Below are 26,037 nucleotides of genomic sequence, written 5' to 3'. Positions count from 1 at the left end.
GCAAATTTGCGCAGGTAATGTGCGACGATGCTCTCATTAAAATGTTACGGCCAAAGAATTCTGTTTTCTTTCAAATTTCGTTTATATAACCCACAAAAGTAGCGCGCGGTCTACATAAGCAAGCAAAGAAAACTAGTCTCGTTTCCAGCGTCAATTCCCTACTTTTGATTTATGAATCTTAAAATTAAGAATGATAGCGAACTACATATCTCTATCGATGTTTTAACTTATTATCGATATTGCATTTGAAAATCCATCACAGAAATTTTACAGCTTCTCGCTTTCCCTTTTATACGCTGTTTCCTTTCACAATGAGCAAAGCGCGAAGTATCGACATAATAATTACTTCGAATCAACGTGTCATTCGCGTTTCATCATTAGACATCGGATACCGCGAATTATTTGCAAATAATCTTGGAGATCGATAAGTGAACAATCGGCAAAAACAGAGTAACGAAGGGTACGCGCACGAAGAAACGTAACGATATCAAGCGTTGCACGAACGGTTTGATTCGACTACGATTGTTTGTTTCGTAGAAGCGTTGGTCCATTCCCGATCGACCAAATATCGCGCGTGGCATCGAGTGGATCATCGAAATGACTGGATATTCTCGCAGAGCTCGCCGTACATGTCCGGTAGTGTACGTGAAATGAAACTGAAACGAGCGTTTAGTGTTTACACATGGAACGAACCTCGGATCAATTGACGCCGGTTATACGTTCGGATGGAAGTGTGTAACGAGTTTCAGGTTAGCCTTCATGATGTCGCAGTTGCGCCGGTTTGGTCTGTGCATCGGTCCAAACCTGGTCGATAATGCGATTACCGGTGGACGCCAGTGTTTGCCTCCGTGACTGTCGCGAATCGGGGAAATAAAATGTGATATCTTGAAAGTTCCGCTCGAGGAAATCGCCGGTTTCTGCTCGCTCGAGAATTAATTCGATCGCCTCCGACAAAAGCTTCTTCATCTCGATCGAGTTCGATGTTTGATCGTCCTGAAAATCGTGAGAACCTCGAAGCCCGAGACACGTGTGCGCGCCCGAGTGTATATCTTCAAAAGGATATACGGGATACAATTTTGAAATTACTGTTCAGGTTATTTCACTTCCTAAAATATTTGTGCAATGATGAAGATGGCTGTCCAAAAATGATAAAAACCTTGCCACGATTAATTCGTACAGCGATGTAGGGATTTTCGATGAATAAATTATGTACGTTACTGGTTTACGCGAAACTGCTTAATAAATAATTTAAATTCATAACCAGTTACTCGTATAGTATAACAAATATTGCTTTTAGTTATTGCTTTATTGAATCCCATATTTCCGTAGCACTCGAATACCGTTAACGCGAACTGATTATAAAGTGATACTTATCAATAGTGGTATACACGTATTAACCTTTCGATTAGCGAGATCGAGAATTTTCCCGATTCGGTTTTACCCTGAGCACGATTCGTCGATAATTGGAGAGTGTAGGTAGCATCTGATCCGATCTATCTCGTTCCGATTCCCTTATCTCTCATCTTCTCCATATCGATGGTTTCTTGTTAATTTAGAAGAGTAACGATACGATCGCGGGTGTAATTACGCGATGCCAGCGTTACCGTTAGCTTTGTTCGTATAACGCGATTTCATACTCTGTGTTTCTTCATACTTTTGTAGCGAAACATTTCTTTACTCCTTTGCAGATAAGCATATTCGCGACAAGAATGGTGGGATTAATAAAAACAATTAGAACTGAGAAAACATATTTAGTGCTAAATCACATTTAGAAAGGTTACAATGGCTTAAGTAATTGGCCTTTTCATCAACGGAAATCGGAAAATCACATCAACGGATTGTGTTACCGGTGAAACACGGTAGACTGGCCCGTCTATATGCAGAGTCCGCTTTCACTCTGGTGACACAGGTGAACTGCGAACTACAACAGGCTTACAGCTTACAGCCTGTCATAATCGATCCCAGAATTAGATTTCCTCTTGTTAATGTCATAGTACGCGCAGGTCGATCGTTCGTCGACTAGGAAGTTATTTCTTCCTTTCACCATTTCTCCGTTTTCTCTTTGTTCGTTATTTAGCTTTCTTTCTTTTTTTTTTAAGGAAGACAGTGAACTTCCTATTTTTTCCTTTCTATCGTCTATATTTGTATTTCCTTGCCTTTTTCCTTATACTATTTTCTTTTTCAACTGGCGTCCTTTACGTGCTTGCAGAGCGATTATTTTTACACTAATGTCAGTTCGTCTCCGTATAATAAATAAATAAGTAAATAAATAATGCGAGAAAGCAATCGTCGAGCAGAGCGGAGAACGATCGAAGTTTCACAATGAGGTAGAAGTCGAACTCGTAAAGGGACGAAATGTCTGCACGCGAAAGGTTCCGTTTGTGGTCACAGAAGTCGTTTCCATTGTTCCGTACAAAAATATCGGGTCTCTGTTCCAGTTCGCGATCGATTCGATATTCGGAAGGAAAACGCTCGTTGCCGTGGAAATCGAATGGCCGACTAATCGTCGGAAAAAGTGAAAAAAACTGTGTCCGACGATGGCCTCCGCTATTTACGCTTCGTCTCGTTTCGCTCGCGGATTTACAATTCGTATTATGCTAATTAATAGCTATTAATAATTAACAGAGAATGTTAACGATACTTGGAAACATAATTTTACTTATCTTTCGCATCGTCCTTGTCGGCTATTTCTTCGTTCCGTAAAACACACAGTCCGGGAAACTCGGTGATATCGATTTGCATATAAAGTAAGTTGGCCGCTACTTAGAAGTCGTATGACAAATTGGTCGTGTGGAGCAATTTTACTTGGCAAATGGATACCTTCTTTATGGCGGCGGCCGGATTGATTGTTTTCACGCGTCTCGATGGCGAGAGGAGGAAAAATTACACTTCCCTATCGTACTTCTAATCTTAACATTCGTTTTGTAATGTATCGTCCCTTTGCATTAAAAGCCGCGTGATTTATGCGAAAGCGTAAATTATACAGAGACATTTCTGTCGGTGTATTTGAATGAATTTTATTACGCCTGACTATCGGTTAAAGTTTCCAAGAAAGTCTTAATAATAGAGTTTTAATCATTCAGCCAAAACAGTTCCTTCGTTTAATTTCGTTATCCTTTTCTTTTCTTCTTCGAGATCCTTTTAATCGCGAAAGGTCTAATTCCTTTCTCTACATCATTCTCGAAACAAAAGGTGTGAAATCCACGATGAAATTAAGGTCCATTACGTCACGAATCCTAGTGGCCATTCCCCGAGGTTCTTGAACCTGTAAGATATTTTCCTGCGAGAAATTTCGACCGAAGAATTCCTTTATCTACCGTTCTTTCTTCGTTCGCGAGACTCGGTCCACTGCACTTTCATACGACGATAAAAGGGAATTCATGCTAATTAAATTGGACGGCTTCTTTATCAGAGACGAACAGAAGAAACGAGGGCGTGACCATCCTTGCATTCAACAAACGTAGTTTTTCTCTTTTTGTCAGTGAAATTAGAATACTTGGTTCGAGAACTTCTCATCCCTGTTCGCCGTTTCTCGTTTCAACATTTTCACGATGTGTAGCCTACTCGCCGTTCCTTATCCTCTTTAAATATAAAAGAAGAAAAAAGGGAAAATAAAGAACGCGGAGAAACGTTAATTGCATAACCGAATATCGATCTTCGATTAAAAATAACTCGATATTCCTTTCAGCTACTTATTCGGTCGGTTAATTTGTCCGCGGTAACGAGGATATCGAGTTATAATAATATTCATCCCGTTGCCGCAAGTCGATCAATATTTTTAAAACGAGACCCAATTTAATGAAGTCAAAATAGAATCGCAAGGTTCACGAGGTCGCGTTGATGCGTAGAGAGGCCGCTCTTTAAATGGAACGCGACGACGTTTCGAGCGCTGGTGAATTTGAAATGCAGCCGTATACCGACTGAAACGGTGAATCGGATTCGACGAACAGTGGCGATTGCAAAGTGCAAGAGCTTAAAACAAAAGAAAGCGAAAACTGGAAGGCCCTGTTTGCTTTTTTTCCGCACGAAGTGCACCAAGTGCATCTTGTCTTTCGATGGGAGGATCGAACAAATTAAATTAGAGAGCAGCCCTACCTCGGATAGGGGTGTAATTCAGTCACGTGCGAGTGGCTACCACCCGCTCTTTTATACACATTCGAATACTCGTGTCGCTCTTTGCTTGGCAGGCGCAACCATCTTGCACAGATTTGTCGTAATCTTCTTGTAAGCGTTCGAGCAAACGATAGGCAATAATCATGCTATATATCTACGTTTTATTGTCCATGTAGGTATTCCTTTCTGTCTGTATCTTTAAGATCACTCTTAACGTCCCAAGTAAATGGGATAATAAATTTAATCGGAAAGGAGAGAGTCGAGTGATATTCTTCGATTTTTCGTTGATACACGCGAAAATCTCTCGGTTAATACGATCCTCGGAAACAAAGACCCGCTGCGGCTACTTCGCGGATATTAAACGCTTTCCTATATTACACCAGCTATGTTATAAACGCAATATCCGGTTTTACGACCGTACGATGGCCGCCATAAAATAACAGAAATGCGAAAATTCTTCATGGGCCAGAGGACAATGCTTCTATCGACGTTTGAAATTGATTCAGAGATTACTCCAGTAACCGACAAGTCAAGTTTCTTTTTTTCTAAATGGCAAAGAAAACAACAACGGATAGAAAACTAGAAATTAGAGAGATTAGGCGAAGGATAACAAAAAAGACGAAGAAGAAAGGGGAAGCATTTGCCAGAAATTTCTCTGAGAATGGAGGAAATTGAATTACGAAGTGGCATGAGTAAGAGTTGCGTTTTAAAGGTGGCATCCCTGTAGTTTTCTTGACTCTGAAATCAACTGGAAGACAGTGGCACATAGAAGCTCTCGGTACCACTATCGGCAGCTCTGTTCCCTGGCAACGATATCCTTCACGGTTCCATCACCACATCACCGCTGACAATCCCTGAGTGTCTTCTGGCTGTGACGTCACTTGGCGCATAGCCAGCTCGCAACGCTCAATGAAACAGTCGGGGAAGCCAAGGCGACGTGGTTCACGTAGCTTTACGCCGACGTTATGCTGCTGCGTGCACACATTCGAGCTTGGACTTGTGTGGCAACGACCTTCGCAAAAGATTTCCTGGATTTGTTCACGCGCTTCTCCCTCTCTTCGTAATATTCGTATTGCCCAGTCGCGAACAGCGCACAAAAGAGAAAAAAAAGAGAACTGTCGAGTAAACAATTGGAATTTTATTGAGGAAAATGGTTCGAACGTATCGTCGTTTGATATTTAAAAGTCATCAAGCGGAGAAAATTCTCGAAAAGTAAACGTTGATTGAATAAAAAACGAAATATATTTACATTCGCAAACAGAGAGTACGCGGTCATAGGTATCACGGTTCACGTTCATCGAGGAAGAGGAAGGAAAACATTCGTAACAAATTTCTGTTTGCTGCGTTCATTGTCTTTGCCATTGTTTCACTCTATTCTATGTCGAAACTCATCGTGGAAACCGCGAGAACGCATTCGTGTAGTTACGATCGTCTCTGTCCGAGCTATGAAATGTTTCGGTCGTGGTTACGGAAAGAGGATTGATGAATCACCGGTAAACTGGTTCCTTCATATTTCTGGACGATCGATCGACAACCCTGGCGTTCCAGGGCTAGCGACAGCCACGTTGACGGAAAAGAGGACGGCAAAAGTTGATAGACGAGGAGAAAGGAAGGGATAGAAGGCGAGCGTAAGGGTGTAAATTGGTGGGAAAGGGAGAACGAAACGAGGAAAATAGGAAAGTGCGATAGTGGAGGAACGAGAGAGACGGCGATAATACGGAGAGCGCTAGATAGAGAGACGATGCGTGAAAGAGAGACAGAGTTAGCCAGAGTTTACTAATAAACGGTGAACAAGGAAGATGACACGAAGGATGCGGTAACGCGTACACGATGGAAAGGATAACAAAGGCGCGATGACGAACAAAGGAAAAGGGACGAAGATATGGCATGGCAAACATGGAAAATGAAAGAAAGGGCGAAAGAAGAGGAGGGCAAGTAAAAGCTGAGGAATGAAGCGAGATTTGTGAGTGGAAGCCGAGGGCAGGTTGCTTTTCCTGTTGCGAGGACAATCTGGGTCAAGCCCGGCTTAAAATATTCATAAAGCTGCACGCGAGATCCACGTACGACCGGTTCGATTCACATTAGAAATGCGCTGACTGAGGTATGTCAACTAACTCTAGAGGGATGACGATGAAACATCACCGTTGATTCGTCCTCGCCTGTATTAGTGATCAGCGGTAACCGGTGTTCGTGCACGCCCACTCCTTTCTGACAGAGGCTTGACAAAGCTCTTACCAACACCCTCCGCCTACATTTTCCTGTCCCACGCGGTGACGGTCTGCCATATCTGGCTGCTTCGGGGCTGCATACGTCGCGGTAGCGACAAAACCCTTGATTTTACCAGTCGAAGAAAGCTTTGCCCGCGCGTACGAACGGATTTCACTGTGTGAAACGTGTCAGGTCTTGAAAATGAAAGTTCAAACGCGAACGGTATGCTGCCGAAAGGAATTCCGGTCGCCGCTCCAACGTCCCCTTCGCTCCACGTCAACGGTGAATACTTGCCGAATGACTGGAATAATATCTTCATTCTCCTACAAAGCCAGCGTCCATGTGAAATTATTGCGATAATCCGGATCCCTTGTGTTTCATGATTAATATACATACTCGTACGTCGTACGTATGCCACTGTATATTATGAGATTAGCGAATCGAAGGAAGCGACAAGTAAAACTATGAGGAATCTCTATAGTCGATTCTGTAACTGACACTCAAGAGAATCGTACCGATAGAGTAATCGATCTTCCAGTGATTCCAGGTTTTCGTCAAAAAAGATTACTTTCTGGAATTTACATTTTCATTAAAACGACTTAAAATCTCGCTGAGCGGTGCTCCGTCAATAACGTCGTCCTTCGTTTCGTTACACCGAAAGGGGGATTTGTCGTTAATCGGGGATACTTTGGTGCTTCTTTAATGCGTTTCATTGCGCTTGCGAATTAAGACAGAACCACGTTCGAAGCTAATCGCATCTATGAATGTTTTCTGTGAAAAAAATTGCCCGGATCTATCCGCGTGTATAAATATTCCGTGGAAGAGAAACGTCGAGAGGTCAAGGTATATCTGAGCTTGATGGAAAAAAGATCCAGAGTCATCTTCGTGATCCATGGAAGATCTCAGACTGATGGATGATTCCTTGCTAACCAGCTAGTGAAAGCAGAGTGAAAGGAAATTACGGATCGATCGACTTTGCCTCCTTCGTTCCATCTTCATCCCATCTTCGTCTATCCCACTTTTCGTTTCCTTGCCCCTCTCGAGACAAAAAAAAGAGTGGATGCCACTAAATTGTTTCTCTAATCCTCGAGAAATCACGTCCGACCGACACGTGGTCGAGTAGATCCTCGTTGTGTACGCTCGTTACCTGGGTACCGGCTAAACGGGGCTTGCTAGGAGGTCAAATCTTTGGCTGGATTTTCATTTGTAGCGAGCAAACTCTAGCTGGAGTTACCTGTTTGCTCTTCGTGGTAGATTGACGTACCTTCGATATGCGAATTGTTGACTCGAGAAATTGACGAACGACCATCGGCTAACTCTTCTTTCGTTCCCTCTTTTTTGACCGACGTTCGTTATGCCACGGTGGATCGTGCCGAGCCACAGCCGGGAATTTGATTGAGTAATCGCGGTTTATCTATTCCCATGTAACATCGGCAGTATCAGTTTTGCGGTATCTTTGCGTGACAGATGTCTAAACAATTATGGAACAATTATAGTCCCTTCCATATATCTTCTATGTGTCAAACGATCGAATTTTGTTAAAGCGACGAATTTGAAACAGTATTGGTAGAGTCTAATCAACGTTTAGAATTATATTATCTGATAGCGATAAAACGAAGGAACGATTGAAAAAGCTTTTTACTTCGGTATAATAATTAAATGAATTTAATAAAAATAAAATTGATAGAATATACAGTACGCAAATGTAACTTGAAATCGAATAAACATGAAATGTCTGCATGAATCAGCATTAATCCAGTTTTCGATATCCTACAGATAATTTTTTTAAGGAAAGACTTCGATATTGACTGTCCATTGTAATCAGCGATGTCAAGTGTACAAAGAGAATTAACATAAACAAAGAGGCAGGATGGAATTTTAATTCCCCGTTTAATTAACCAAGCCCGTTATCATTTGTCCCTTAACGATTTACATTTCTCGTCAAGCCGAGCGAAATAACGCTAACACGCAAGGAGAACTGCCATTGCATATGTCAGACAGATCGTCGGTCTTGTCGCCCGTAACAAATGTGCCTGTAAGTAGATGCAGGCCTGCAAACGTCAGACGTAGGAGCGCGTGTCTTCGGATTCACGTGATTAATATACACGTATTCCGCTCAAATAGGCAACTGGTATCCCCATCGCGTTATATTTACAGCAATTTCCACCTGACTTGCTGGAATCCGACGTCACATGTTCGCTATGCCTGAATTCTAAGAAAATTGCCCCATAAATCGAATTACGATTAAAAGTTGTTTTTATTTCGGGTAATAGCATCGTTTATCAGTGGAGACATTTTTTATTAGTCTTTTTTCAAATGTCTCATTTTCGATGCATGCCTTTTTCTATCATTTATCATTAGTAGACTGAAGACACTTGTACAGTTTCATATTATTATGAATACGATTAAAGAAACGTAAATCAGGTATTTGTTTTAATTGCTAAACGTTATAAACAGTACTTTGTTTCGAATATTTAATTTATGTTATGTATATTGTGTATATTTGTTTATCTTTATTCTTATAAATCCATAAATATCCACAGTTTACTAATCAGTCTGCAAAGAAATAATATTCCATTCTTATGGCACTAGTTTTTCGCAGCTAAATTTTGAAACTTATTTGAGCGTCAGAAAGCCAATATTACTCGTCGTCTCGGTTTTTAAAAAATTAACGAACTCGCGGTTTACAAAAACTCAGTCCTTGAATACGTATTCCGACACAGATATATGCACGTGTATGTATATATTCCGTTCAAACCAATAGCCAGGATCGCTGTACTGCCGTAACAGGTAAAATAGAGCTTCCTAAGCTTGGAAGCTTATCTTAGCCGGCACTTTCTTTCGACGAATCATGCTAACAGCATCGAATTTAAATTTTACCGTCGACGTCTTTAAACGACGTTTCCTCCAATTTACTACATCGTAATTTTCCCACAGCATTAAATTTTCCAGCCGAAAGAACATCGAGCTAAACATACTTGCGTCCGAGTTAACGACGTTTCTCACAAGAAACGTCGCAAACAGACGAAGAGTTCGAAGGAACGTTCATTATCGCGTTTCTTCGTTCCTGTAGCAAATTGAAGGATGCACCATGTTTGTCTTGGCGAAACCCTCCCTTAGAGGGGGAACTTCGTCATTAATATACTTCACCGGATATCTCCCTTGACGGAGACGGAAATCGTCGTATTCGTTCGCCTTGCGCGATGAATTCGTGCGGCGCAGCCTGACGTTCGTAATCATTTCTAGCCAGCTCGAGAGTCATTGTGTCGTTGCGCTTAATTGCGGAGGTGTCTTGTCCCATTCGCGAGTATCCACCAACGTCACCCTTCGTTGCGACTGTAATTCTCTTTTTGTCCCGGCCCGGTTCCATTGCGAATCTTTACATTCACGTGACACGGCCACCATCGCAACCACGCTAACCGTGTCACCAGTAAGTTGGCAAAAAAGATACAAGCGGAAGGAGAAGCGAGAGGAATGCGATAGACGTTAAGAATCGTGTCGCTTACTCTCTTGTATATCGTGATACCTTGAATCGAGATATAACGTGTGTTTATGACAAAACTGTTCGGGATTTACGATGCATTGGGTTTTTATTAAACTTGACCTTTTTACGATCTTTACGACACTTATCGAAATTTATTGGTATTTTCTGGTGATTTTTTTATGGTTGCGAAACGTTCATATCGATGATCGTAAAGGATTTATTGATGTGCTTTCTTTCTGTTCTGAGAGAAAAAGAATCTGTTTTTCGAAAGTATTTTCGGTATATACTTAATGATTTTGTGTAAAGTGATTGATATACTGCTCGCGAATAAGATGTAAGTAAATGGATCGTTAGAAAGCACGTGGAATTTTAATTTTCTAAAAATATATTTCGACTACATTCTTCTTTAGAGTTTGTTGACATAAGACATGCTCCATTTCTGTAAAAAGGCTAAAAGATAATAAAACGGTACTTGCATTATTTCATTAGCCAGGTCTGAAATTTCTTTCCAATCATAGCTAATTAAATAATTTCGATTCGCATGATCATCAAAACTATGCGTATAATCCTAATACCTCGTTCAGTCAATAAATTAACGGTATAATATCAATTGTTGGAATATCATTGATATTTCAAACGACTCGTCATATTGATCAGATAATATGGATATTTGTATTATTGAACTAACACGAATGTTTTGTTCGATCCAGATAATTCTCGTGCGGTAAATTTACATGTTTCAGTCCTATTTTATACACATCTCCTGCACTGCAATATCATTGTTTGCTAGATTCCGTAATTATTTTTTCAACGACTGACCACGTTTCGGACCAATCGAGTTCGTTTGCATAGAAGGAATGCGATGAAGGGCCGTTTTGCTTGTGGCGCTAGCACGGCCGAGCGAGAAAGGAAAGGGCAAAGGAAACGGAAATGACGGCCGATAAATTGGAGAAAACTTGTTTCCTGTGCGGCGAAGGGACTCGTTGAGAAATCATATTGAGAAATCAAGGCGCCTGATGAAAGTACATATTCGTTTGGCGAGCGAACCAGAGATCGATCTGCTCGCTTACTTTTCCACTTTATGTAGCTGTAGCCGCTGTAGGCCGGTACGAGTACGTCTTCCTCGCGGTTCTCTTTTCCCATTCAATCTCCTATTTCTTCTCACGTGGTCGTCGCGATAATTGGGCTCGGTTGCCCGGAAACAGATTGATACCGGAATGGGAACAGAAGGGACACAGTGTGCGTCACACCAGCACCACCCGTGACTGCTAACCTAATTTGCGTCTCCCTGATAGCACCATAATCGTATAGAATTAATTGGAACGAATCTTCGCCAAGATAGCGGCGCTGCACTTTTACCACGACCACCTCGGAAATGTCGGTCCTCCCGACTCGAACGCCGCTATCGCTGACGAAAACAAAGTTATACTTTTATAACAGCTGTAAGCAGATAGTCGGATGATTATATTCGTAGTACGGACAAATTAGTTGTGAATATTGCTATAAATAAGGGAGAAAGAGAGATAAGTGTAGGTCGATCGATTTTGTACAACGATAGAAACGATCTGTATAATGAGCATAATGAGTTATATCTGTCACCGAAGCTGGAGAAGATGTCGCGAACAAGAAGACATTTTGATTAGCGCGCTTTCTCTTTATCTTTTGACTTTCTTGCTTTCCACATCCCCGTCATCGTGTCTACAGATTCTATCGCTTTTCATTTTCGATGTTCGAGCAACGTTTTCATCCTTTCGTCTGTCTCATGTCCAATCTGGAAAATTAAATTTTACTTCAGTTGAGATGCAAGAAAAATCAATAGCCGCTGCTTGTACATTTTCGCTATATATCATGCAGACATGAGTTACTGCCATTTCGATGGTCAATAGATTTTAATAGAAGGCTAAGAAATAATCGTTCGCGTAATTGTATTTCCCTCGGTTAATTTTCGTATAACATCGAGCAAAAAAATAATTTTGCAATTGAAGATAATTTCCCAAGCGATAACGACAATTCTGAATTGCCGGTTTGTTTTCCCGCGAAGATTATAGAGAGAATTTCTTTGCATTCGTTAGTACGCACTATCGCGATATCTACCTTTATATTCCTGCGGGATTGCATCAAAAACGATTATACTTTGTATTTTTCTACGGTATTTCATTTTCATTGATGCAATAGAAATCAATTCGTATGGTTAGAAATGGAAATTGCTTTACTAAAAAGGTCAGTTAAATTTTGAAGTTAGAATTAAAAATACCGAACAATGTGGCTTCGTGTTTTTTAATTGCGTGAATAAAACACGTTTATAGTTGATGGAATTACGTTGAGTCATTATCTGATGCTTATTCTGGTATTTGCAGATGCACCGCGGATTATTAAAATTTTTCATTACACAGCTATGAATAACTCACTTTTTCGTGACTATATGACTAATAATGTGTTCATAAAAGCAAATTTTTAATGGAAATGAACTTGATCTCATTAAATATCAAATATTAATTACGACGTGTTAGAATGGTAACATTGATACCTAAGTATTTAACAGAGAAGTTTACATATACAATTACATGTGTATATAATTATAGAATTCTTAAAAATACATTCATTCGGAAATACGATTCATTCAAAAAGTAATATAACAAATTTTTCGACACGGGCGTTCTGAGAGCTCTATGCCGCATTATTCAAATTTGCCGCGTATTTAAGCAGTACTGTTATAACTTTCTCCGATAGATAGAGCGATTGTAGCTAGAATCCAAGATGGAGATGTGTAACGCGGTGCGTGTGAAGCGAACAACGGTGTTTCAAATTTCCTAACAAGCAACTTGGTGTGTACTTTTCGAATTAACGATAAATACATCAAAATCTTTGTAACGAAGGTGTTGATAAGTAGCTTCCCGTAATAGTAACATGTGAGTTTTGGATTGGGAGCGAAACATTGGATTTGGCGCGTTTCTACTGTCAGATGACAAGATTTGAAATCACGAGGTATTTATCTACGATGAAAATATACGTACATACACTTAAATATAAGTTTTAATCGTACTAAACATACGTCCTTTTAAGGAAATATGATATTATTGAAAACTCGAGCTGATAGAGTTATATATCGAGTACACTACGATAGGGTTATGGATATACTATATATATATATACATACATATTAGACATCTAGCATCTTATCGTGTAAGCTGTACTAAAACAAAACGTAGACCAGGATATGAGAAGTATCTATTATTCTCGTAAAGAAGATTATTTACAGGAGAATATTATTTCCTCTTGATATACAAAAATCAATTTAACTTTAGCGTTCACACTGTTTCGGAATCAATTTAGATAAGAACAGTTTATTCCTATGGGATCTCGTTGGTAGTAACATCATCTTGGTCCCTGGAATACTATAGTCTAGAAATTACTTTAATCTCGAAGTAATTTTGTCACTCAAGTTACTTTAGTCCTTGGAGGTTATTTTGACTGAAGCCAAGGCTGAAATTACTGCAATTTTATAGATCTGCTTTTAGGACAGAGTTACAGCAGATTAGAGATCATTGTGATCTTTATTCACGTGTTGACAAAGTTTCTTTAATTCCAGGAAACACCTTAGAGATTATCTTCGTCTTTGGGTTACCATATCCTAGAAATCAGCTTGGCGTCGAAGACTTCCTGTCTCGTAGGAATCTCATACCTTATCGGGAGTCACATTTTCTTTTGGTCTATCTTGGACTTAAGATCCCCTTAGTATCAAGGTCGCAGAGATTCGAGGCTTCATATCTATAATATCCTAATATCACAGCATCGTTAAGGTTTCTAGATTGCCAGCGTTCTTAGATTGTAGATTATCGAATTTATTAAGATCGTTACGACCATTAGAATACCACAACAATGCTCCAAAATTACATAATTATACCCTAAATTCGTTCCACTTTCATAAGAAATTTAGTACTCTATACCGTGATTGTATCGTGATACAATCATAGTCGTTGTTTTTATATTGTCACTTAATGCGTATATATTATGGAATATCGTTACTTTGTGGTATTCTTGTTAATTTTTTGATTAACCCGCGTACAATATTTTTCCTATTTACGAATAAAACAAGATATTTGCAGACATATTTAGCCATAAAAGCTTCAACTACGTTTTAAATCGTCTTCTTATTTTCTCTTATTTATTACGTAACATAGATATGTTTACGTACTACGATCAGTTAAGCAAGTACATTAAATGGCATCATTGTTTAAGCGATCTATCAGAGTAGTTTTGGAGCAACGGCATTAACAATGAACCGACCCTTTCCTAAATCTCGAAATTTGTAGCTACCTATCGATATTGTTACTGTCGAAGCACGAGCCACAGAGACGTGGTTCATTATCAGTTTAGTTAATGGAATAATACCCATGACTATATCGTGTTGTTAATAACTTCATCGGCAGGTTTACATGCGTTCCGATAGGAAAATATGTTTATTTATATATATGAAACGTTTCTCGTTCCCTTTATTTCTTTACATATACATTTATTTTTGATGTGTCTTTTATTCGCAAAATCTCTCTCGATTTCGAATCCTTGGAAGTAAAATTAGTAAAGTTCACAATTGTAAGCATAGCGATCGTTGACCTTGTCTTCCCACGTACTTTGTTCATAACTCACGAGCGTTTTCGTTCTCCAGTTTTATTATATACGTCAAGTTTTTCTAGATAAACAGCCCGATTTCTATGGAAACGAATTGGATAGATACGTTCCTTACTTTCACGAGAATCAGTCCCCTAAAATAATCCCTATTTGTTTCGCAACGCGAGTCAGAGCTAACGTGTATTATCCATTCACTTAAACGAGATATTTGATGGGAACGTTAGCAAATAAACATCGCGTCTTCTTCTATTCTTTCTTTATACATCCACAGGATTTCTTCGTAAAAACATGTGAAAATTCTTGGAGACTTTTTCTTAAAAACTCTTAATCCTTGCCTGAAGGAGGAATATTTTATTTCACAGCGGTAAAGCGGAGAGCAGACTGAAAGATAGACTTTTTGTGTCCATGTGATAGCTAAATTTATTTGAAACATAAAATTTGTTCGTATAATATAATGGAGTAATAGTACGTAAATGTAACAGAAAGCTATAAACGTAAAATATCTGCACGAGTCCAGGATTGGCACAGTCTTTCGAGTGATAAAAATCGAATAACAAAAAGAATTTTTACGTCCATCGTTTAGAACAAATTAGGATATCAACGTTAATCCTATGAAGTAGATTGCGAACGAAGTAGATTCCACTTATGGGAAACTTAAAAAATACGGCATCGGTATGACATTAAGCTTAGTTGTGTTGATAAAAATTCTCGTCTGTTAATCGTTAAAGTAAAATCATTCCGTCATTAGATCTTCAATTCTTCGATTTTTGTCGATTGCTCACAGAAAAATAAAAATGTTTGTCTTTGGGCAACGCTGCGAATTCGATCGCTGTACCTGGAATAAATTTTTAACGAATACCTATGCCGGGTTTCCTGTATGCCATTAAGTAGATGGCCGGCACGACCTTTAAATATACGTACAGATTGTCGAAAAGGATCGGTTCTGCACGTAAAAATCCAAATTAACGGGAACAAAGGTCTCGCTGGAGCGTGATTGATTTGATCGCTCAGCCGTCACCAAGCGTTTAAGCCGCAAATCCGCCCTGGAGTTTGAGGTTGCGCTTTTTTTAAACGATCAAATATATGGAGGTTTTACAGCGTCGCGTCGCCTCTTCCTCTCTGGCCAATCTATCGAATTTTTTACGGTTCTGTAATCACGCATAACAATCAGTTTAATTTGCTAACGACCATGTGCACTGACTGCGGTCAACTTTAATGATTTGTTAACGTTTCAACGTTGACCTGCTTTTGATTATTTGGCTGCCATAACGTGTCGGATAACGTTTAAGGGTATTAAAAATAGGACCGTCTTATTTTAACTTGATCTTTAATTAGATACTCCGGAGTATTTGCGTGCCTCGTATCATTTTTTTGTTGACTGAAAATGTTTATTAACGTTGCAAGTTACGTGATAAGCAACTGCATATGCATTTTCGATCCGCTTGTGACTGATTTTTCCAGGCAAGTGTGATATTTTTGTCGTTATTATATTATGGTTTTAGGTAGATTTGTAACGAATCTCTAGGTATTAATTTAGTTTAGTATATTAGTCGGAAATATTAATCGAAAGAGTTCGAATTTTGTAGCTCGGAGGTAAATATATCGGGAAATTTATTATTAAAAGTAAAATACAAATAGAGATGAGAAATGAAGGGAAGAGATAGCAAGCTGCGAAGGATTCGCTACACTTGTTGTATCTTTTCTATAATTATACAATAATACAATGCAAAGCTCTTAACAGAAATTAGATTAATCGCCCATTGACGTAAAATCTTAATCCTTGTTAAATGAAAGCTATTTATTCAGAACATTAAATATTAACAAAAGCGAGTGTAGAATTATTGTTATTAATGTAATATCGTTGTCTGTTTTTACTCAAAAATTTCTTTGTATTTACCAGAAAACACTTTTTATTAAATCTTCAAAAATTAATAAACAAGCTTGCGAGAATATCACGTGTACGTTTGTCGAAAATCAACGCCAGTAGTATAAAGTCTAACACTGATACAACAGGTGTAAACAGGTAGGTTGATTTGTAGTAAAGACAGCCCGTTGAATGGAAAGCCGTATTATCATAACAAACCAATTGGCCTCGATTTACATTTCCCCCTGCCGCTGTTACACTCTTACCAATATCACGATGTTAGAAGCGTAAATTTACGAAAGTGCCTTATCTTCCCTCGAATATCGTAACCTCCGTTTACATTGTGAATCCTAAATGTATCAATATGCCGGCGATGTTGCGATTTAGCTTCTAAATGCGAACCTAAACGAGAAACTACGGAACCGTTCCATGGAAGTTTCATTCAAACTTACGCTTTATGCATCGGCGAAGCTGATATTGGTGGAAACACGCAGATACGAATTAAACTCGTCTCAGCGGAATTGTTGCTGACGCTTTCCCTTCGCGCAGAAAATTTTTTTATCACCACGTTTCTCCGACTAAAATATTATCGACGCTGGAAAGTAGAGACATAGAATATTCTAAATCCGAGATCTTTCTCACAAGGAAGTAGTGGTTTATCGACTTTTTCTTCCCTACGAATAAATTTTTAATCAGACACACAGGCAGTCACAGTTAATTCACGCGGTTAGGAGGATAAGATAAAAAAGAATCTCGGTCGAGTCAAAGTCTGGCCAAGTTTCGTGCCCATTTCGTAAACGGAACGCGTGTGGCGGTAAATTTGAAACAGTCGCGGAACCTGCTGCGTATCGTTTCGATGAAATCGGTAGGGGCGGCTAATTGGTCAACGTGATCCCGTTACAAATAATTAAGAGGAAACGGCACGGTGGTAAGACCCACGTGGGCCACGCAACTTGGAAAAATACGACTGAGCCATGGCAGTGTTCGTTTCGGCTGTAAGTCGCAGCCGGCGGCAGCTGCGGATAAAAGAGAATTGCCTTAATTACGGCGTGCCATTTGCAAACAGCCGCGCGTGCACTTTGATAGCCATGCTTCGCAGCTCGTTTCTGAGAGTACGAAACGGCGAAGCCACGGGAAGAGGCCTTTCTAGAATTTATGTACACGTGTTATATGCCTTTAGTCGCGGTACATGGCCATTACCAGTCTGCGCCGCTGTTTCTACCACCGACATTAAATCCCGTATGTACATTATGTATACATACAGCTATGTACACGTCACGCGTATAATACAGAGTGTATGCAGAGTGTGATCATAAAGAATAAAATCCTCGCAATTCGATTTATCCGGAATTTTTAAATTAAAATCGATCGTGCGAAGAATACGCAACCGCCCGCAGAATTTTGAACGCTGGTGGACATTGTGTAACGAGTGCGTATGGCATTCCAGAAGAAAGCTGTATCGTAACGTCGAGTGACATACTCTCGTGCCCTCGAATTTCTGTATTTTCCTTGGAATCCGAGGGAACGCAATAAGTTAAAATTGAATTCTCTCGTAAAGCTTGATTACGCGCATTTGCATCCCTTTGTGTTTAATCTTGTCAATTATTCCATAAATAGAAGAGCGTAACGTTTCTATTCCTTGTTACCAATGTTTGATTTTCATTGTAGGAAGGTTCCGGACAATGGGTCAGTCTCGATTCGGAGCTCGAGATGAGAGGCGCCGAGATTATCGGCACGAAAAAGCCAACTGGCCACTCGCTTCTCATAGACTGCCGTTTGGAGCTTCCGTTCGGTAAGTTAGCAGAAAATTCCTTATTCGGTGTAGAACAGTGATGGAAGCATGTCTGTCGAATGTAAGCGTACGTGTCCGCGAACGTATATATGTACCCCAGATTACAGATAAATGAATAGAAAATTGGAATATTAATATTGAAAATCTGGAGAAAAGTCACGTAGATTCTCGGAATAATTGGAGTAGAAAATAAGCGAATATGAAAATAAATACGTAATTCAATTATCGAGTCGGATTAAAAAAGGAGAAACAGCAGACACTTTGTATCTTTGAAATGGAAAATATTACCGTGGGCGAAGCTCTCTGATTTGCAAATACACCGTAGTTTCGATCAATGTTTAATAGCCATTAAAGATGTGGCATTGGAAATCCTTAGCAGTTCATTCTGTTTCTTCGGTCGATCGATTCTGTGTGTTGTTTCAATCTGTGTTATTCCGATACTTTCTAAGGCTTCCATAGAGAGAAAGGGAGAACACAATTGATTTGAAATAATCAAATGCTGCTTGTGAATTTGAAGTGCCTGTCGAGGTATCGTTTTACAATTCAAAACAAATAGCAGAGAAAATACTTTCTCGTTAATGCGTTTTCGTTATCGATGTAGAGTGAATCGTTTGACCTTTCGCCATGAAAATCCATTCACAATTTTCGTCATGGTTATTAGTTGTCATGTATGTAGATTAAAAACCAAAAGAAGATTTTGTTTTTTCAAATGCTTTTTACAATACGTTTATAACCGATCATCGAGGAATTATATTGGATATCGCGTCAAATATATTTTAGCTTAAAACAAATGTCGACGGTTATCAACGACGTAATTTTCTACCTTGCGCAGATCCATAAATTCATTTTCTACTTAAACACCGATTAGTATGTTTAACAAATAAAAATAAAATATACAGCTCGAACAAAACGCTCGAATAAAACACACGAGAAACAACGAATCGATGAATATCCTAATTGATGTTCCACGATTTTCATTCCAAACGATCGATAACACGATTCATTTTCTATTCATTTATCCACCTTGCCCACCCAACATGAAGACCTTACGAACCGTCATCATGGTGCACGCAATATGCGCCATACTTTTCACGCGTTAACCAAGTACGATCACGTGAATCAAGTAGATTGCTCTTTACTGTGCGAGATATCGTCGAGCCTACAGCGATTGCCAAAACTTACCTATATACCACAACCGTCTATTGCCACTCTCGTACCTGACAAACACGATTAACATGCAAAGTATCTTATCAAATCGTATTCCAATCCCACTGACTAGATCGTCAGTGTCAGACGATGTAATCGGTGGAAACAAACTGTAACGTTAAACGGGTGGAAGAAAGAGGTAGACAGAGGTTAAACGAAGGGAATAGGATGTAGTTGTACTAAAAGAAGGTGGCGACGGGTGGGGGGGTAGGGTGGAGATGGGGTTGGGGAGTAAGAGGGTGGAAGCCTGTAGGGATGCATTGCAGCGGTGAATCTAAGGGGTCGAGTGAAATTGCCTGGCAGTAACCGGCAGCACTCGTGTAATCGAGGCGATAATGAAATGCCAGTGGATCGTGCCATTTCCTCGTGATCGACGTAGATCCACTTGAGAAAAAATGAAGACAGAATGGTTCTGCCCCGTGCACAGTGCACCCGGTCCTCCGCGCCACTCCGTCCGAGTGGCTGGAACTTTTAATTGAGTACGTCTAGAAACTTGTCGAGGCGTTGGTTTGGCGCCTGTTCGCTTCCTGTCGTAGGTATATTGGCCGCTCGATGCATCGTTATACCCGGCACAGACACGGCTGAATACTGTCAACTTGCAGCATGTACGTATGTACTTACACATCTCGGTTTAGACGTGTTAGGGCACTTACTGGCTTCCACGGAACGTAATAATTGATGGAGGAAAAATGATTAGTCAAATAGAAGTATTCGCGTATCTGTAATACGATATAAATATGTAAAGTATAGACGAAAAAGAATGTGTAAAGATGATTTACTATGGTTGAATGAAAATAATGAATTAGCGATTATGCGATGACGATCGCAATATTCTAAAACAACAGTGTACTGTTGAATAAAATATAGGATATTTGATATAAATATAACGAAGAAGGTAATAATATAAACGTGTAGATTGATATAGACGACAAATACGAAGGGAAAGAAACTTATTTTGTTATGTGTACATATATAATGGACAGGATTCTTGTATGGTGTCAAACATATACGAGTGTCACACAGTCCAAAGTTACAAACGAGACAACAACTGTCGAGGTTCTAAGTTCCTAGTGATTCTTTAGATTCGTTTTATTTTCCTTTCTTTGTCTCCTAACACTTACGAAAATGCTTGTATGTACTTACGTGTTACCAAGGAAAGTATATCGAAAGGAAAACGCGTGGTTGTAATGCACGTGGATGAAAATAGGAAAGATTCGCCAAGTTTCGTATCTTCAGCGCGAACTTTCGCCAGTTCCTGCTGGCCTTTGTAACAATCGTTGTTCCGTTGTTCGCTCGCCTTTCTGAAAAATTAACGGGGACGTGAAACGATTCTCGCCGGCTTATTTTCTTGATTTCGCTCGCGATAAAACACGGTCGAAACACGCTACACAGGAAGTCGTGCACAAGGCACGAAACGAGGTTTCAACGCGTCGGATCTAGCGTCGTTAAAAATTAATTACTAAAAATGTATTACTAAATCTGAATGCGAGCTAACGCCGTTAATAAGCTGGATAAAAGGAAAGAATCGTAAGAAGTTTTGATGAGTTTAAAATGGTTTGTTTACGATCTTTCTTCGTTCCAGGCTTGTTAATCTCGAACGATCGATATTAAAGTACAGGCCAGGAGGAATTTCGTGACAGAAAGAACGGTATTGCTGCCACAAATGATTGCATACACGCGTCGATCTGATCCGTATGTAACGCAATGCGAGAAACATGCATTATTTATAGGAAGGCGCTGAATAACTACGAAAAAATGTAAATCTGGCTTCCCATGGGCAACGAGCATAACTCCGACTGATTTAGAGCAACAGATAACTGATATTTTTGGAGAAACGGGCCCGTGTGTGGAAAACGTAAACAATTTTGAAGAAAGATAGAAGATAACGAATTTAGATAGCGATTTCACGGGCGAAATTGACTTTCTCGTCGTTCTCCTGCGCTGTAGATGGATTTTTTTTTTTTTTTGAAGTTCAATAATTTGTAAATTTTTCTAATTAGAAACAAAGAATGAATTTTGAAGGTAATTTTGCAAACGGAACGTGTTCAAAGTTCGAGTGTGGAAAAGATAGGAGCACTTTTAGAATCTTTAAGACGGAATAACGGCGCTTCGAAGAATCTTATAAGTAAGGAGAAGACATTCTCTGCAAGAGTCGGCGGAAATTAATTCTTGCAATTGCCTAGGTAGTAGATAGCCTTCTGCAGCGGTATTCTTTCTTTTGTATCTCGCGTAGCCTATTTCTCGAACGTCGCTGCCTCGATCTAAGCAATCAAATCTCAGGGAATAATTGCCAAGAAGCAAATTCCATTCACGCGAACTCTCGTTAACAAACGCAAAGTCGAGCAAGATTAATCTTATCGGGTGCGAGAAAGCAGAGAAGAAAGAAAAGTAAACATAAGTAAAACGAATCCTATAAATAGCATTTCGTTATTCGTATTTCTTCAATAAAGTAAAAGCGTAAAGAAGAAATAAGTGTACGTAGTACGATAGTGGATCGATACACGTACTGTGAAAGAACAATCGAGGTATACGGTATCGGTAGCGGTACAATCGTAACTTTACGACGATCTTTGAGCTTTCCAATAGTACGTATGTTATTTGTTTTCGGCATTTTGACGCCATTCTCCTAGCAACAAGTCCACCGTTTTTACGACTTTTGCATAAGAATGTAGCAAGTGCGCGGTGGCTTTCATCGAACTTTTTATTCTCAGGGGATGGATAGAGGGCTCGTTCGGTTCTTCTCTTCTGAAAGTAGCATGCTTTCATACATTGCCCGGTCACCGGCACATCAACGATCCATTACTATCGATCCTTGGTTCTCTCGAAACAGGGTTAACGACACGTTACGATTCAGTCGTGGTTCTTTCACTGGCTCCAATTTCTTAACTTTTATAAACGATCGAGGATAAGAAACTCCTATAGATTGTATAGAAATGTTTGCATTTGAAAGAAACATCCCTTGATAAATGATATTTCTATTATTGTATTTTATTTTATATCATTTTTACACCAATAGATTTATTTATAACGATTATTAAAAAATGTTACTTCCAAAAGATTGTTGAAGATACAGCGTAACATTGTTTGAAGGTTTTTTCAAATGTTCAAAAGTATAACAAATTTACAATTTAAACGACTCCTTTTTTTATCTTTCAATCGGAAACACATACATAGGATTTTCTCTATCACGATATTTATTTTCCACTTTTGCGCAACGTTGGATTTCAAAAACTATATTCATCGTTTTAAATTAGTCTCGTCTCACGTCTTTACCGGCGATCGATCCGCGCCTCCATCGAAATACGTTTGACGAAAAATTTTCAATTATTTTACATCGTTTACGGAAAGTTTGGAGCGCGCTCGAAACGCTATTATATTCATATTGGCGGTCGTGGGAGCGCGCGATACTTCGATGACTCGTTAAAAAAGTTGCGTCGCGGTTCGTTGATCGCCGAAACTTTTTTCATCAACGCGCCTTTTTAAATTTACACCGACAAACCGGACAACGAGGGATTGTCGACCGATTTCACGACCGATTCGCGAATAATTCGTGCGCGATCGTCGTTTCACGATGACGAAATTTTCCTTCCGTTTCTCTTAGTTTGGTAAGAACCTCGGTTCAGTTGTGGCAGTAGCTTTCTCGACGCAGAGGCGCAAATTATTTTTCACCACGCGATGCTCCACTTGACCGTGTTGCGAAACGAAGAAAACGAGGCCGTTTATAATAAACCTACCGGCAACGAAAGCTGACGTTTCACCCAGCGCTCCTTTTCCCTTTTTTCCTCTCCTCATTCTTTCCCGCTTTCTCTCTTGGTTCGTCTCTCCTTGTTTTTCTCCCTCCTTCTCGCGTTTTCCCTCTGCGTGTTCCTTCCGTTTCTCAATCCACGTCAACTAGTTTAATGGAATTCCGCCGAATGCTGCACGCTGTTCCATCGTTTCTTTCGCGTACTTTTTGTTGGCGCTTGCTCGTACGCTGAAAACGCTTGGCGCGGTGCGGAGCAACGCGGTGATCCTTCGTTTTGAATATTAAGCTCGTCGAGGAGAAGAATTTTAACGACCGAGAATACGTAATTTAATTACCATGGTGTTGTGTTTTTCTCTATTTTCTTCCCTTTGTTGTCAAGGGAATGATTGATGGTCGATAAAATTACGGCGTAAAGATGGAAAATACAGTTGCTTTGTTACGATTACGATAGCATAGCAAATTTTCTGCCTACACGGCATTAATTATTTTTAATAAAAAATTTACATTCATTGCGCGATTGCATGTGTTTATAAACTTGTATTATAGGTATATACGTATTTAACATCTTTTTTATATTTACATATCTTTTCACGCAGAAGTTGGTACACCAGCGTAGGTCAAAATCGTCAAGATAAAATGCGATAAAGGTGGAAGTTGCTTGGAAGGTGGAGTTTCCCTCTTATCGTCCTGCGTAGAATGCTTTTCGTATCCACTTCATATTTCAACAGAGTTTTCAAATGTTTGTAGTGTCTAATTACGTGTACTTTAAAAGAATCCCCCGTCTGCTTCGAATTGTTCCATAGACAAGTTAGACGAAGTCGTAGTTTGTGCCTCTAATTAGCTTTCACAAATGAAGGAAATTTTCTCTATTCTCGGCGGGATTTGCAAATTTACGTTAATTAAGCGTTTGTTACGACCTAGATCGTAGTCTTTAATGTCAGATTTAGTACACTACAACGTCGTTCTATTGTAGCTGTACGCTGCAATGTATTGCATTGACGAAATTTAACAGCGAATTTATTGACGAAAACGTGACAGAAATTTTTTACTATCTAACTATATTTTTCTAAAACAGCATCGAACAACCTATAACAGTAATACGAAAGAATTATATTATCAATCGAATATCAGAGCATATCGCTTAATTATTGACAAACTGATCAGATTCTCTATGAATTTCCAATCTCAATTCAATTACTTTGTACTTCCATATTATTTCAGCTCTTGAAAATCACGTACTGAATGATTGATTCTTTACATACAATCAACATCGATCGAAGACAGTTGGTTGATAGCAAAATGAAAGAAAGAACGAGAATCGAATATACCTCGACAAAACAATATTTAACAGTGCTATTTGTTAGAGGAATCAAAGAAACGTCATAAACGATTCAAGTAATAATACATAGTACTATTCCAAATGAAACGAAATCTTTGAGGTTCTACCATTAAATCGAAAAATAAATTATACCGATTTAAAAGAAGAAAAACGACTACCTACGTTGATGTTCTTTTAAAGTTGTCCATGTCCCCTCTCTCATATTTAAAAATATGCATATTTAAAATCGTTATATAAATAAATAACATATAAATATTTAAACTCGTGCATATTTAAAAATCTACCACACACAATCGACCGCATTCATGCAATTTAAACTCAACCCGACGCTGCGCTGGCAATTATTTCGGCTATTCGGATCGTACTTTTGAAATTCACTATTCACTTGCCGGATTCGCGCAAGTTCTCCTCGAATCGCGGCTGTTATTTCGGATTCCCAGGACGCAACGCGAGGATAAGATCTTCTCTCGCGAAACAACCGAGGCGTCCCTCTTCCACCCTCTTTTCTCCCGTATCTTCCCGTTTGTTTGTCTCGCTCCTTGATCCCCCTGATGGTTCTTACTCGCTCGTGAACCTTCTGTCTACCGAGAGGAAGATCGACCCGATCACGTTTCGTTCGTTCGTTCTTCCTTGCTCCCCTGTATCGTTTCGTTGCACAAAGAGAAGGAGAATCAGTATCGGAGAACAGATAAAGGATAGCTGCGTGATACGATCAACGAAGTCGAAAGAGTCTGTTTATCGAGCAAAGTATCGATATGTTGGAGGGATGCGCGCTCACGACGATGAAAAAGTAAGATGACTATCGGCCACGATGTACCAGCTTCTCGCGATAAAGCGAATGTTCAATAGCATCGTTGGCACCGGGGCCAAGATACGTTACCAAGAGAAAAATTGCGCGATGCACGATAGAGGCAGGAAGTTTAATTACACACGAAACGTGGATTAACACGTTCATTCGTTCTTATCGACGCGTACGTTGCGTTGTTTTAATTTCCGGATGGTATTAAGCACAGCATAAATTGATTTTGACGAAAGTTTGAAAAATAAACTGATTGTCTTTTGAGTACTCCGTATGTTCGTAAGGGTGTCGTACGATGTAATGGGTTGACCTCAGCGAGATAAGTACAGATCTTGGTTACTGTATCGTAAAATAATCGTAAGTAAAAGATCTTTTTTAACTTTTTTTTCAACATCTCCATTTTAGGGAATTTTCGTAAAACTGTTTACGTATTTTAACATTGTATAAAGATGATATTAAATCTGAGAGATCGGAGCGTGACGTGTGGTAGTCTGAGAGATCGTGTAAGAGATCTCCGACTCTGAAGATAAAGGATTTCACTGTAATCGTACTAGCGAACATGGACACCAAATGTTAGTAACTAGTATTGTCAATACTGTGAGTTTTATAGTAATTATTTAAACTAGTAATCTAATATAAAGAGCGTTAAGGAAAGTTGTTACAAATGCCATTTATGACGTGCTCAATTAACTGTTCCAAGAGAAGAGGTAAAGACAGGCAAGTACAAAAATAGATATTGGGAAGTACGTCTTGTCGTATAGATTCTAGTGGTATAGATATGTGGATAGAAAATTTCTATACACGCTAACCTCTTTCTACCTTGTTCTTACTAAGAAATTGCCGTATACGGTGCTGGAA

At 39.4% G+C, this 26,037-nt stretch overlaps 1 protein-coding gene across 5 annotated transcripts in view; it reads left to right on the top strand.

Annotated features, from left to right (window-relative positions):
- Positions 1–26,037, top strand: part of LOC132909895 (protein unc-13 homolog B) — a 373,086-nt gene that overhangs the window by 41,152 nt on the left and 305,897 nt on the right. For all 5 annotated transcript variants that reach the window (XM_060965194.1, XM_060965204.1, XM_060965174.1 and 2 more), the window contains exon 5: positions 17,967–18,090. In XM_060965194.1, coding sequence (XP_060821177.1) covers positions 17,967–18,090 — 124 coding nt within the window. The remainder of the gene's footprint in view (positions 1–17,966; positions 18,091–26,037) is intronic.

Source organism: Bombus pascuorum, chromosome 1 (genome assembly GCF_905332965.1).
Source record: "Bombus pascuorum chromosome 1, iyBomPasc1.1, whole genome shotgun sequence".
NCBI lineage: Eukaryota > Metazoa > Arthropoda > Insecta > Hymenoptera > Apidae > Bombus > Bombus pascuorum.
The sequence above is the reverse complement of the archived record's forward strand: the minus strand, read 5'-3'. Positions and strand labels throughout refer to the sequence as shown.